General features: G+C 30.2%; 3 protein-coding genes across 3 annotated transcripts; 1 reads left to right on the plus strand and 2 right to left on the minus strand.

Moving 5' to 3' along the window:
• Positions 1 to 4,277: 4,277 nt before the first annotated feature.
• LOC130800930 (anthranilate N-benzoyltransferase protein 2-like) lies at positions 4,278 to 6,888 on the minus strand. The gene is made up of 2 exons (XM_057664677.1): positions 6,409 to 6,888; positions 4,278 to 4,898 (listed from the first exon to the last, which is right to left on the minus strand). The coding sequence occupies exons 1-2, from the start codon at positions 6,880 to 6,882 to the stop codon at positions 4,278 to 4,280; spliced, it is 1,095 nt and encodes a 364-aa protein (XP_057520660.1). The 5' UTR covers positions 6,883 to 6,888.
• A 1,140-nt stretch (positions 6,889 to 8,028) lies between these two features.
• LOC130801471 (monooxygenase 2-like) lies at positions 8,029 to 11,128 on the plus strand. Its single transcript, XM_057665332.1, has 5 exons — positions 8,029 to 8,411; positions 9,110 to 9,256; positions 9,788 to 9,853; positions 9,959 to 10,353; positions 10,590 to 11,128. Exons 1-5 carry the CDS (start codon positions 8,188 to 8,190, stop codon positions 11,093 to 11,095), a joined length of 1,338 nt encoding a protein of 445 aa, XP_057521315.1. The 5' UTR covers positions 8,029 to 8,187; the 3' UTR covers positions 11,096 to 11,128.
• A 151-nt stretch (positions 11,129 to 11,279) lies between these two features.
• LOC130801474 (uncharacterized) lies at positions 11,280 to 13,207 on the minus strand. Its single transcript, XM_057665334.1, has 2 exons — positions 12,778 to 13,207; positions 11,280 to 11,531 (listed from the first exon to the last, which is right to left on the minus strand). The coding sequence occupies exons 1-2, from the start codon at positions 13,046 to 13,048 to the stop codon at positions 11,356 to 11,358; spliced, it is 447 nt and encodes a 148-aa protein (XP_057521317.1). The 5' UTR covers positions 13,049 to 13,207; the 3' UTR covers positions 11,280 to 11,355.
• Positions 13,208 to 14,446: the final 1,239 nt, after the last annotated feature.

Here is a 14,446-nt window from a genome sequence, read left to right on the forward strand (position 1 = left end):
TAATTAACACTCTTGGTGAAGCAACCAATCTTGGCAATGCCATTTTCCTGACATGATTAGACTTATTTATGAGATTTTGATGGCTTATGATATAAAGACGAGTTTATATCAAATTTTAATAAATATATATAATTTTTAATTATCCTAATTAATGTTAGTGAGTAATTTTACTTATGCAAATATATTAGTTTATGTAGCTGATTTTAGTTTTTTAAAATTAAAACCATGAGATTATATTTGCTGTTATTGTTTGAGTTGCTAATAATATATGGTCACTTAGTTTATGTCAAATCAATTTTTTATTAAGGATTTATCTACAAACGCAAACTTTTACTAGTTTTTGTTCCTATTAATTATGAAAATTCCTTACAATTCTTCTTCCTACTAGTTCATAAAAAGCCTCTATTTTCGATATTTGAAGTGCAAGAGATACATATTTTCTTTAAAAAAATCATGGAAATATCTCATGCTTATTATTTGCTAAATTATATTCTAATTCTTCCCTTTAAACTTAAAACAATCAACTTTATTAAATGTCAAATTAAAAATTCAATGGAATCAATCTCGATAAAACAGAGATATTAATCATTAAATTTTCAATAATGTTGCTTTTTTTTTTTTTTTTTTTTTATCTCACCATAAGACAAGCTCATATTTAACTAATTTTTTTAATTGATAACTTTAAAACTATAAATGGTAATTTTGAGATTATAAGTGATTATTCTCACTGTCTCATTTGAGAATTCGTGATTTCCAATTTTTACTTATTTGATTCCCAAATTATTCACTGTGTTTGCTAAAGTTTCTATTATTAGGCTATTTATCCAAGTATAAGGTATATTTCACATCATTTCATATCATTTCTAGTTAATCATTTCTATTATCATTTCTATTATATTCTATTATCATATCATTTCTATTATCATATCATTTTTTTGTTCTTCATTTTTTTTTGTATTATAACTTATTATATTCTAGTTAATCAAATGGGTTTAAATGTTGTTCATATTCAAATGGATAGAGATTGATAAGGAGTTGGTCAATGATACTCGAAAATGTACTTGTTTTGAGTGCTTTTTTATTTTCGATCGGTATTTATGGATTAGTCACGAGTCGAAATTTGGTTCGGGCTCTGATGTGTCTTGAACTTATATTGAATGCAGTTAATCTAAATTTTGTAACATTTTCTGATTTTTTAGATAGTCGCCAATTAAAAGGAAATATTTTCTCAATTTTTATTATAGCTATTGCAGCCGCTGAAGCAGCTATTGGCCCGGCTATTGTTTCTTCAATTTATCGTAATAGAAAACCAATTCGTATCAATCAATCGAATTTATTGAATAAATAGTTATAGTATTTATTTTTTCATTTTTTTAGTCTAAAATTTTATTCTAGAAATTAAAATTTGAATAATCATTAATTCAAATGTATAAGAATTTGTGTGGTTGTAATACTCGGGATGTATAATTAATTTTAAAAATCATACTCAGCCACAGGCCGGTCCACTAAACCCACATTGTACCTGCCCCAATAAAGTTTTGGACCGCATAATTAATATCCTACTCACTTTTTCTTTTTAAGTAGCGGCCCATTAAAACCCGATCATATCCAAAATTTAAAATAAATAAGCAAAAAGATATAAAAAATTCAAATAATAGCTAAAGTTTTAAACTATTTTCTAAGATAACCAGTTTATTCTCAAATTTGTCGGTTAGAAATGTTCACTGTTAATAACAGTGAACAAAGACTTGAGGTCAAAATTGGTCAAAGTCTTTGTTTGCTGTTACTGACAGCGAACAAAGATTTTGACCAATTTTGACTTCTAGTTTTTGTTTGCTGTTAATAACAGCGAATAGCTGCGGGGTGAAATTTAAAACAGTTGCGTTTTAAGGGTTTTTTCTTCCTATTTTGCGGAGTAAAAAGGGTCAAAATATTTGTTCGCTGTTAGTAACAACGAACAAATACCTTAATTTTTTTGAGCAAACTTTTCTGCTGACTGTTAGTAATAGCTAACAAGTCGAACCTCTGCTTTGAAAAAAATCTGCTTATTTAGAATATAGTTTGAAACTATGACTATTATGTGAATTTTTTATATTTTTCACTTATTCATTTTAAAATTTCATATTTCATCTACATTCAACAGCCATGCGACCACATATTTCATCATAGAATCAGTCGGTTGCCCATTCAAAGAATATTTTGAAAATAATTGAATGTTCACAAATTCTTATATGAGACGGTCTCATTGTGAGACCATCTCTATTGGGCAGATCCATATACAATTAGTGTCAAAGTGATAACCTACAATTTAAAAGTGATCAATTATGAAAATGAGCAAATTATATGGGCTCGTCTCATGGTGTGACGATCTCATACAAGACGAATTGAATAACGTTTTAGACAAATTCTTTATTAAGTCCTTCTCATCGTGAAACAGCTTAATATAGACTAACATAATTATTATTTTCTAAAAAATTAATAATAAAACATTTTTATTTAGTTAACTAGTTGTGTAAGTTTAACTCAAGTAATTTGATTTTAAATATAAATAATTCGAGCTGCTTGTATGGACCCTTTTAACGGTGAGACGATCTGATAGATGAATTATTTATAAAAACATTTGGGTTGCAGGTTTAAAGTTTAGAAAAGTGTTTTAGATTTTAGAATAGACATTTTAAGTCTTATAATTGACAACTTAAAAATCTTAGAGTAGAGATTTCTTGTTTGGAATAATCATTTTAACCATTAGTGAAGGAAATTAAGTTTTGAAGTAGAGATTTTTAACTGTAAAATAGAGATTTTAAACCTTATAATGAACATTTTAACGATTGGAGTGAGTAGGTAGGTAGGTAAAAAATAAAATGAAGCGTTTGGAGAGGGAAGACTAAGATTTGGAGTAGAGGTTTTAATAGTTGAATTTGACATTTTAAGTCTTAAAATAAGTGTTTTAAGGTTGGAGTAGACAATTAAAAATACAGTTAAACCTTTGGAGAAAAAAGAATAAAACTTTAAGTAGGTTTTTAAGTGTTAAATTTGGCATTTTAAATTCTAAAATGAGTGTGATTTTATGGGTTTTTAAAAAAATTGAATTGATTCAGGAGCGGAGCAAAGATTGCTGAGGTCCTGTTTATTTTTGCAATTTTGATCAAAATAAGACTCTTTATAAATAATTGAAAAAATAAAACTTAACTTAAAAAATTCTTAATTTAAATTGAATCGTTAAATTACATTCTAAAATTACTTAAAAGTACAAAAGTTTTGAACAATGTGACAAGGAAATGAGAAGATGAATGACTATTTTGGAAAAGTATGAAAAATAAAATTTAAGAAAGAGAAATCTGAAATGGGAATAAATGCAATTGCCAAAAATATTTATTTGGTGTGCTTGGAATTAACGTGAGAAGAGAGGGTGGGGCCCGCTTAAAATTTTTTATAAATTTATTTACTACGTTAAACAAATGTAAACCTGTTACTTTTGAAACATTTACAAAATTTCATTGAACTCAATATGATTGTGAACCAATTGAGTCGGCTACTTTTCTAAAATTTTGTTAAATTATTTGAGTTTCACATATTTGCTTTAAGTAATTATCTTTTACAAATTGTTATATAAGACCATTTTTATGAGAAACGCTATTTGTACTTAAATTAGATATTCATCTAATTTATATTATGAGAATATAAACTGCTTATTTGAAGTTGTCTCACCAGAAAAAGTCTCTCACAAGAGTAGCTTATGATCTTTTATTTTTGTCATATAGTCAATATTCCACAATTAGATTTGAAAAATTCTTTTCATCTCATTATTCTAATTTTACATTTATAATATATATTCAACAAATGTCCAACATTTTAACAAGTTTAAAAAGAGATATATAATAAGATAAACAATATCAAAACACTAATATATAGTAAATATAAGATGAATTACAATAATCATAACAAATGAATATACAAACCACATGATCTATTCAAACCATATAACATATAAATTTAATTAGGACTTCCAAAATCCTAACAATAAACTCAAATCAACAATTTAACACAAATTGTTATATAAACGGTCTTATAAGAGTACATTACAACTTATAATAATATAAGCTCTTTATTATGATGATATATGCTCCTTATTTAAAATCGTCTCACTAAAAAATAATCTCTTACAAAAGTATATCACAACTTAGAAGGACAAGATTATATCCATACAAGAAATAATAAATCACTAGAAAGGCTCAACATTTTTCTTATCATGTGAGTATGGGGTAAAAATAGTCGCCCTAGGTAATAGGAAAAGTGACATTGACCTTCATGCCACATTCCTTCCCACAAAGGTATGAAATCTCAACAAGGGTCCCTTCAAGAGCATCACAATCAATCCAAAGTGAAGCATCAATAGGTCCATTTCCATTATGGAATACTATTTCATTCATCCCCAAATCTTCAATACTCGACGAAGTACACTTATACTTTAAGTTTTTTGGTGATTTAAAAAGAGTTTGTTTAGACAAAATTTCAATTTTAATATTACCATTTAATTCCTTTGTGATTAAAGTAAAACTCGTGCTTGTTTTGTAATCAAATTTACTTTCTGCTTCATTCAAACACAACAAAACGAAATACTTGAAAATTGTGTCACTCGAATCGAATTTTTCATCCATTAAAATGTTGAAAAGTATAGTTTTAGAGGTCTTCTTAGTAGTAGAGAATGGTAAGGAACACCAAATATTGTTGGTCTTAAGTATGGGAAATAGGGGTATTTTTGGAACTTCACCTTCATAGGCAATGTTTCTATGAATTTTTGCCCATTTATTGAGGAAGTTGGCCATGAACAAAGGATCGACCAAGAAAAGACTACAACTTACACCAATGGAGTATCCACCACATTTAAAGTTGGTCACCTAAATTAAACCCAAAAAAGAAAGGAAAATAAATCAAATATTAATTCACATATATAAAATGAGTTTTAAGGAAAAAGAATGTTAACTTGGAGTTGATGTTAATTACAAGTTCATATATCAAATTGAACCATCAACTATAACATGACATAACATTTAATATCTGATTATAAGTCCTGAACTTTTAATTATAATTATCGAATTTGAATGAATAGCTTTGAAGTGGAGTGTGTGAATAATAATACTCCTAATAGACTTTAAAATATAACACAAATTTTTATTTAAAATGGTTATATTGTATAAGTAGTCTAAATTATGTATATTTTTAAAATATTAATTAATTAAATTGAACTATAATAGACAATCTAGTTAACAAAATCATAATCTTAGTTTTAGAATTATTACCATTATTTTTAGTTTTTATTATTATTTTGATAAATGTGTCAACTTATTAATAAGAGATCTCATTATGAGACCAATCTCAATTAAAAATTAGTATTGATATTTAAGATATAAAAACACTTATGTTAAAATTTTGGGTTTTTGTATAGATTAACCATGAGCTGGTTAATACAAGGTTTACAAAAAATTGGTCATTATTTAGATTAAAATTTCACAAATTCTCAAATGAGACAGTTTCATATTCTTACGATAAGATAATTCCTATCAAACAAACCAAACAAAGTGATGCTTCTCTCAACCTAAATTTGCGATGATTAATAGCTAGTCTCTTGAGAGACCGTCTCTTTAAAAGACGTTTTTCAAGCACGACCTATTAAAACTTAATGTTTATTCACATTATCCTTAATGCTTACTTACCGTATTCTTATTGTCTACTTACAATATCTTAAATGCCTACGTACATTATTTTTAATGTCTACTTATAATATTTCAAAAAATATATAATAGGCGGGCCAATTTGATCTTCTCCATTTTATTGACAAGCTTATGTTCAAACCCTAGAAAATGTATGGCGATTAATTAGTAGCCGTCATCGTAATGATAATACTCAATAGATTAATAATTGATATATCTATTCGGTGGATAGATAAGATTATAACTTTCACACATTTTTTATGTAGACGACTTTTAATAAAATATCGATCTGTGCAATGCAATGCTTTATATATTTTTTGATTTATAAATTCATTTAGAAAAATTATCTTTTATATAAATGGTGGGAGTGGGTCTTTGAGTTGGTTGTTTAATTTCTTTTCCACTTTTTCTATAGCGTTTTCCTTATAATGTTATTATACATGTAAATGGGTAACTTTAAAAAAAATTGCATTGAGACAAGGGTTGGTCTAAACAAATTTGACTTGCCCTTACCCTTCAAACCTATTTATTAACACATCTTGTACAACTCCATTAAATATTCCATCAAATTAGACAACAAAAAATTTATATGTTCACTTATTCTATGATAAAATATTTTTGAATTATTAAAATTATTTTTTAAAAAATATTTTTCATCAAACTAAACACACTTTAATTATCAATGACATTGTTTTACCTGAACATAAAAAAGCGGAGAAAATTGAGGGTTGATTTCAACATCAACCCAAGAAACAAGCTTGCCTTCAACTTCATTATTCTTCCTCTTGCACTCAAAAAACTCCACCAAACTCAATGCAATTTCACCTTCAACAATCCTTACACCACTATCATTAGCCACAATCTCTAAACATCCGTTTTCGTCTCGTCGAATTCGCCCGGCCATAATCGGGTGATCCACCAAGGCATTGCCTAGGGTTTTCTTTATCCAACCCCCAATATGCCATCTTGAATTTTCATCACTTTTATTCTTATAATAAAGAATTATATGCATTCTTTTTTGCATAATTTTATCATAACAACCATCACCTAATAACATTTTTTCATTTTTCGAGATTAATAACTTATTTGATAATCGTGGCTCCGTTACAATCGTTGTTGTCGCAGTGTAAATACCAACAACATTGATATTTAACTCCTCTAATTTTGCCATCAGAAAAATATCACTTATATTTGTTACGAATTTAAAATTTGAAATTGTATACCTAATAATCAATGGTTCATTGTCTTAAAATACTTGTATAAAGGTTAATAATAAATAATAGAGGAAGTACATAATAGTAGTTAATTTTCTATAATGACATGTATGAGCATGATAGATGGTTGTTACTTGTTTGTTGTAGTGCCTACCTTTTCAAAATTTGTGTTAACACTCAATGCCCAATGTAATGTTCATTCAAGGAGTTTACTAAATTAGGACAAGTATTTAATTCCAATATCAACAAATTGGGAATGACTTTCACATTATTGATCAAACTAGTCACTTGATTTTATATGCCTTATTCTATCTCTTGCCTTTATTTTTCATTTTGAGTATGATTTATCATTTTTTAATTCTCATTTACACACTTAATTTATATTTCATTTCATTCACACATTTTATTCATTTCTCGATAAAACATCCATTTATTTTATGTCTTGAGACACTCACAAATTGTAATTATGGCAAAAGTTATAGGATAGACAACATCATTTAGAATTTATTTTGTTATCATTACTGTATGTAAATTCGTCATTTGTTCATTTTGTTTGTCCATTTTGATAAAGTTTTATAGGAATTTTCTTTTTTAAAATTGTCATAATCAGATATGATCAAGATTAATAAATAACAATAAGAAAAAATATATTCACCTTGCAAACATTCTAACTTAAATAACAATGATTAAAAAATAAATTTCAATGATCTTAAAAGACCTCAACAAAAGTCCGTATCTGATACTTTTATCATAATGGTCCCCCTAACTCACCACATATTTCAAAAGTAATTAAAACTCACTTTTAAGCCATTACTTATTTTGTAAAAAAATTATTTTTAAATAAACAACTTGTCTTATAATTACTTTTTTCTAAGAAATAGTAACTCATTTAAGTATTTTTCAAAATAATTATTATATACTTCTTCTGACAATTTTCTTTTTAATTCATCTCTTATATTTTGCTATAATTTCCTTATATAGAAATGTGTTTACTACTTTCTTTTATTTTCATTTACACATTTCAACTATTCTTTATTATTATCCACGTCCCACCATTTCCAGTATACAATTGTTACAATTTATTAGAGACAAATAGGTGTTATTCACCAATATTCATCGTTACCAACCAGCCACTTGTTTCCACAACCAAAATTTGATCGACTAAGTTCCTCATTCACACGCCCAACACCACCCATCTATTCTCTATACTTACTACACCAAAAATTGTTGTTCTTTCCAAATACATGAATACTTGACCAAAAATGTTTTCAAAAACTTTATCATCTCTTATTACAATACCTTCCCCAACATTGAATCACCAAAGAGTTGATTATTTCTATAACAAATTCATCCCTTCATACAAACCAAAAAAAGTAAATAAAATCTTATGTTTATCAAAATCTAATTCTGAAATTAATGGTAAAGAACAAGTAGTCATTGTTGGTGCTGGAATTGCTGGACTTGCGACTTCTCTTGCCCTTCACAGGTTTGCTTATTTGTTAATAAACTCAACTTGTTCTTGTGCAATCTGGGTTTAGAATTTTTTTTAGTTAAAATTTTAGCTTGTACACAGTGTGAAGTTGCAAATGATGTTTTATTTTGTTAAGGGTCAATCAAAATTACATATTTGCGTACATAAAAGCTCAAAACTCTATTTAGATAGAAGCTACTCTCGTTTTTTTGAGTTTGCACCATTTTATTTAAATCAGGGCTGATCTCGAAATTTGAAAGGTGAGCCGCTAAATATTAACTATTATATAGCAAGTCTATGAGACCGTCGCTGCGTCACATCACGAGACAGCCCTGGCTTATTTCTCTAATTGATCACTTAAAGATTATAAAGATCACTTTGAGATTAGAGGTGATCTCTTAAAATTCATAAGTGATCACACTTAAAAGACTATTGTACATATGGTGGCACAGTGAGATCGTCAAATTTGAGAATTTGTGTAATTATTAAAGCGTCGTTTTTCTTACAATTTTAGATCTGCCCGAGGCACAAGTCCTTTTTGCCCTTTATAGGGCTAGTCGGCTGGCCCTAATTCAAATGTGTGACAACTTTTTGAGTGATATGGTGCAAATTTAAAGAAACGAACGAAGTAATTGATAACATCTGGGTGGGTAATGAAATGTTCCTGTTGTTATAATAAGATGATGAAATAATTACATTTTGTCTCATGGAAGGCTTGGAATCCCATCAATAGTTGTGGAGCAATCAGATTCCTTAAGAACAGGGGGTACATCACTCACTCTGTTCAAAAATGGGTGGAGGGTATTAGATGTACTTGGCATTGGAGATAAGTTGAGGGCCCAATTTCTTCAAATTGAAGGGTAATGCTTTCTTATTCTTCATTTACTTCACTTTACTTTTTTTTTTTTTTAAATCACATTGTTCATAATATCTTACTCCAATTTTGTTATAAATTATGTTTATAGGCTGATCCATCATTTATGCCAAGGGTTAATCGAAAACAAATTACTTGTTGTGAAAATTGTTGAAATTGTTGGTTCTTGTTATTTGAGATTTAAGATGTAAATTTGGTTTCTGGAGCAATCATATATTCATTCGGAAGCTAAATAATCATATTAGCCGACCCTAATCATATGGAATTAAGATTTTACATTATTGAAATGAGCACCTGAAGAAAAAGGAACGTATAGTCTTATCATAGAACCAATTCACCAAAAGTCTACGCGTATAGTTAAAAGTCACTTAATATATTACCAATACAAATGGGACTATACCAAACTGGTAAATAGAAGAAGAGAACTGATCAAAATGGTTTAAAGATGTTTTATTTTGGAACGAAGGAAGTATAAAATTTTACGCAACTGAATTTGTTCATGATATCAGCTTCACAGGTTGTCATTAAAAACTGATGAAGGGAAAGAGCTTCGATCTTTTGAGTTCAAAGATGTCGATCCAAGGTTAGGTTATCATACGTCGAGCCATAGAATGTGTTTAATGTTTATGCTCACATTAATCTACTATGGACTCATTTCATTTCGTTCGTAAAAATATGCACAATGTAGCCAAGAAGTACGCGCAGTGGAAAGGAGAGTTCTTCTGCAAACACTTCTCGATGAACTACCCTCCAATTCTGTGCGATTTTCATCGAAGTTGGCTAAGATTGAAACAGATCAAAGAACAGCGGAAACTCAGTTAGAGTTTACCAATGGAACTAAATTATCCGCCAAGGTAGTAATTGGCTGTGATGGAGTCCGATCTCAAATAGCACAGTGGATGGGTTTTCCGGAGCCTAAATATTCCGGCCATTGTGCTATTCGGGGGCTGGCTGTGTTCAATGAAGGACAGCCTCATCAACCGCGTGTTAAGTACATCTATGGAAGAGGAATAAGAGCTGGATTTGTTCCTGTTTCTCCTACCAAAGTTTATTGGTTCATTTGCTACAACAGAGCCTCTCCGGGTATGCTGCCAAAGATTTATAGTTCTTTAATTTTAAATTATAATAATAGATTATATTAAAAAGGCTCATTAAATAATATGACTTCTTATTTATGTTATGTTGTCGATTATATTCACTACTACCACAGATCAGTCAGAAACAACCTCTTTGTTATTACTAAGGCTATATACATATGACCCCCTAACCCCTTATTTTGTGTATGAGAATTGCTGATGACAATCTTATAAACTTATCAGGTCCAAAGGTTACTAATCCCCAAGAAGTAAAGAGACAAGCAATGGAACTAGTCAAAAACTGGCCTTCAGAACTACTAAACACCATAGAACTCACACCAGATGACACAATCATAAGATCCGCTCTTGAAGACCGGTGGCTATGGCCGGTTATTACTCCCCCAGTCTCAAAAGGAGGAGTGGTGCTTGCCGGAGATGCCTGGCACCCAATGACCCCCAATCTCGGTCAAGGGGGGTGTTGTGCGCTGGAAGATTCAATCGTCTTGGCAAAGAAACTCTCGGGAGCAATGAAATACGGACAGTGTCCAGTCGAGGAAGCCATGAGATCATATGGAAACGAGAGATGGGGACGCATCTTTCCGTTAACCATACGAGCAAACTTTGTGGGAGGACTCCTTCAGTGGGAAAACCCATTAGTTTGTGCTGTGAGGAATAGCTTTGTCATACCTAAAGTAGCCCAGATTGGACCTTTGTTGGAGCATACAAATTTTGCTTGTGAACCTCTTTAATTGATTACATAACTATAAATGATCAATGTTCTACATGTTTTGTGGGTGAAAAAGGATTAGATTCTACAAGAAATGTAACTATCTAATAAACAGCTGAGACAAACCGTCTTTCACCAGATATGTATATAACCTATACGTAGCAGATGACAAAAATTCTCTCGAATCGAATAGCAATGGTATCCCATTGAAGGATTCGGGAACTATGGGCATTTGCAACAACCAATAACCAACAAGTATGCATCCATTATTACCGTCTTCATTCATACTGAACGCTTCTTATCAATTGTCTGCTGCTGCTGACGTTGATGAAGATGCAACAAATCGTGATCTTCAAGCTTGAGGTGCAAGTTGTTGTGGGTGCCATCGACAGCCCCAGCAGTGTGAGAACCTTCAATTCTCACACCGATTGAACCAGGATTTTTAGTCACGACTTCAACTGCAATTGCAGAAAGAAAAGTGAAAGAATGATAAGTGTATTTGCTGATCGTTACAACAATGTTTGATGCCAATGGAGGTGTACAGTTAGTACTAAATCGTTGAGACAGCAACAGGCAAGCAAAGGAGGCAAACAAACAACTAGAAAAAAGGACTAAACAAACAGAAACATAAAACAAAATTGTCTCTTGCTAGATCATTTCCGTGCACCTTGATAGCTCGACATAATCGAGCAATGTGACAACTAAATCCGGATAGAGTTGGTATAACAAACCGATGATAGAATAGACCATAATCAACAACATTCCATTGTCTCAACGTGAAACTCCCACCTCAACAGGGTTTGAAGGTTGGATTCTCATAACCTTACCCGTAGAGTAAAAACAAGGCCGCATTGCATTGCATCGGCCGTGTTTAAAAGTTTTCAAAATAAACGAACCGATATTTTCCTTGTTGTAAAAGGGGTAAAAAAATCGCGTTTGGGCTGTATCAAGGGATATCTTATAGTTTAGACTGATGTTTAGGCGTTTCTGTTACCCGATTGCAACCGTTACACTATGCCTTTTCTGTTTAATAGACAGGAATCACAACCAAACTAGATAAATACAGTAGATACTAGATATAAACATACTTCTATGATTAATACAATCAATATTTAAGGGGTATATAACAGTTGATTCATACTTCTATGTAATAGTGGCAATCAAGGAGCACCTAACCAATTCAGCAGCACTTTCTTAATAAGAATCTTTGACTCAAAATCATGACATGTTTCAAACTTTACCAATATATAATAAACTAAATATTCATGGCATGAAAAATAATATACTCCATAAGTACTCATCATGAACACAAGAAAAGTAACTATCTTGAATCTTGATCAATTCATCACAATTTCCTTATCATTAAACCCAAACAACACTCAAAAACAAAAAAAATACAAATATGAAGAATATTAGGAATAATTATAATTATGATAAAAAAATTCAAATTCTAAATACAAAAAACTTTATTATTATTGAATTTTTAACATATAAGATAGAAGAATTATATATGAATTGTTGTAGCATAGTTATGGCTCATCCTGATATTCTGGGTTCGTCAGTGCTCCAACAGAAAATAATCCCATTAAAAAACAAATTCAATCAAAATCAAAATTCATTATAGTATACAAAACCTATCAAACAAAAGAAAAGGAACCCCAAAAATATGGATAAATTTCCAAACATAGAAAAAGGAAATCTAACCAGGGTTGGAGGAGAACCAGAGGATGATAGCGCAAAGTACAAGAACAAGAGGAATAAGATGAACAGCATTTTCTGCGGATCTAAGACGAGATTTTTCCTTCTTAGCAGGGTAGGATCCAGGGTTGTGTATAGGAAGATTCCCATTTCCATTTCCATTTCCGTTTCCATGGCTGTCGTCGCCATCAATGGCGGTAGAAGGAGAAGAAAAAAATGAAGATGAATTCCTATAAAAATCATCTGCTACTCTTGTATTGCTTGATGATCTATGCATCTTTTTTACTTTTATTAATGGGTTTGGTAATTTGTGAAAATCTTGAGGGAAGATATGAACTGCGAAGGAAGGAGGACAAAAATGGTGGCGGGGAAAAAAAGAATTTATAACGAAAAGATGGGGACTTTTGGGAGGGAGATGTGATGGATAGTCATAGAAGGACCTTTGATTCTCGAATCTTGAATCCTTTCATTTTTATTTTATACTCTCTAGAACAATATTTATTTATTATTTTTAATTTATATTTTATTCATAATTTATAAGTTAATACATAGACAAATGAAATTTTGTTTGATTCATCTCAATGCGAAGATTATTAAGATTCATTTTCTATAATATTTCGTTATGTATAATAAGAATATTAAGCATTGAATAAGCGCATTGGATAGCTTAAAAAGGTAAATGGGACATTTTTAGTAAAATGGAGGTAGTATTACACAAACAGCTAGTATTGGACAAGACGGCCTCATAATGAGACCGTCAATTCGGGTCGGCCTAATTCGTGCATGTAACAACTTGAGCAGTTTTTTCATTTTTAGATATTTTTCAATTTTGATCTTAAAGGTATCAATTTTGATCTTTAGGTATTAAATTCAAAATTGAGACCTTTAAGGTTAAAATTGATAAATTTCCAGAAAATTAAAATGTTGGTTTCACGCGCGAATTGGGCCGGCCCAAATTGATGGTCTCATAATGGGATCGTCTCGTCCAAGTTGTTGTGTTACACAAATCTGTGTCAAAAAATTTTCATATATGGGTTAAATAGCCCAACTAATATAATTATCATCATGTCTTGTATGAGACCGTCTCACAGTAAGGTTGTTTCACCGAGAGACGATCCCTTATAAGAATAGCTCAGCAATGTCCGTGGAATATTTTTATAAACTTCCTAAATTGGGCTTGACCAAAACAAATTTATTAATGGCCTATACCTAAACACAAATTTGCTGTGAGAGCGATCTTTTCGAGAGACGTATTAAATATATGGGCTTAATAACTGAAATAATACAAATTAAAGAGAAAATAGAAATATTGGCTTCTTGTCTTATGGCTGTTTTTTTAGAGACGGACTCTCACAACATTAACTGATACCTAAATTCTCAAATTAAACAATTTTCAAATAAAATCATTTTTATTGCGCTTAATATTATTGTACAATTTTAACCGTCTCAAGAAAATCTATTTTTTCTTTGAGAAAAAAAAAAAGAGATTATATTTTATTAGATAAGTAGACAGACAAAGTAATAATATTATTTTTTTTCAAAAAACATTGTAATATTATTTTTTTTTAATAATTTTAATTTCACTAGGTGATTAATGAAGATCCTATTTTCCCTCCGCACCTCACCTTGAAGTTTCAACATCAGTTCCCCTGTTCTCTTTCAATTTAACAAACCC

The sequence above is a fragment of the Amaranthus tricolor genome, chromosome 15 (genome assembly GCF_026212465.1).
Source record: "Amaranthus tricolor cultivar Red isolate AtriRed21 chromosome 15, ASM2621246v1, whole genome shotgun sequence".
NCBI classification, from domain to species: domain Eukaryota; kingdom Viridiplantae; phylum Streptophyta; class Magnoliopsida; order Caryophyllales; family Amaranthaceae; genus Amaranthus; species Amaranthus tricolor.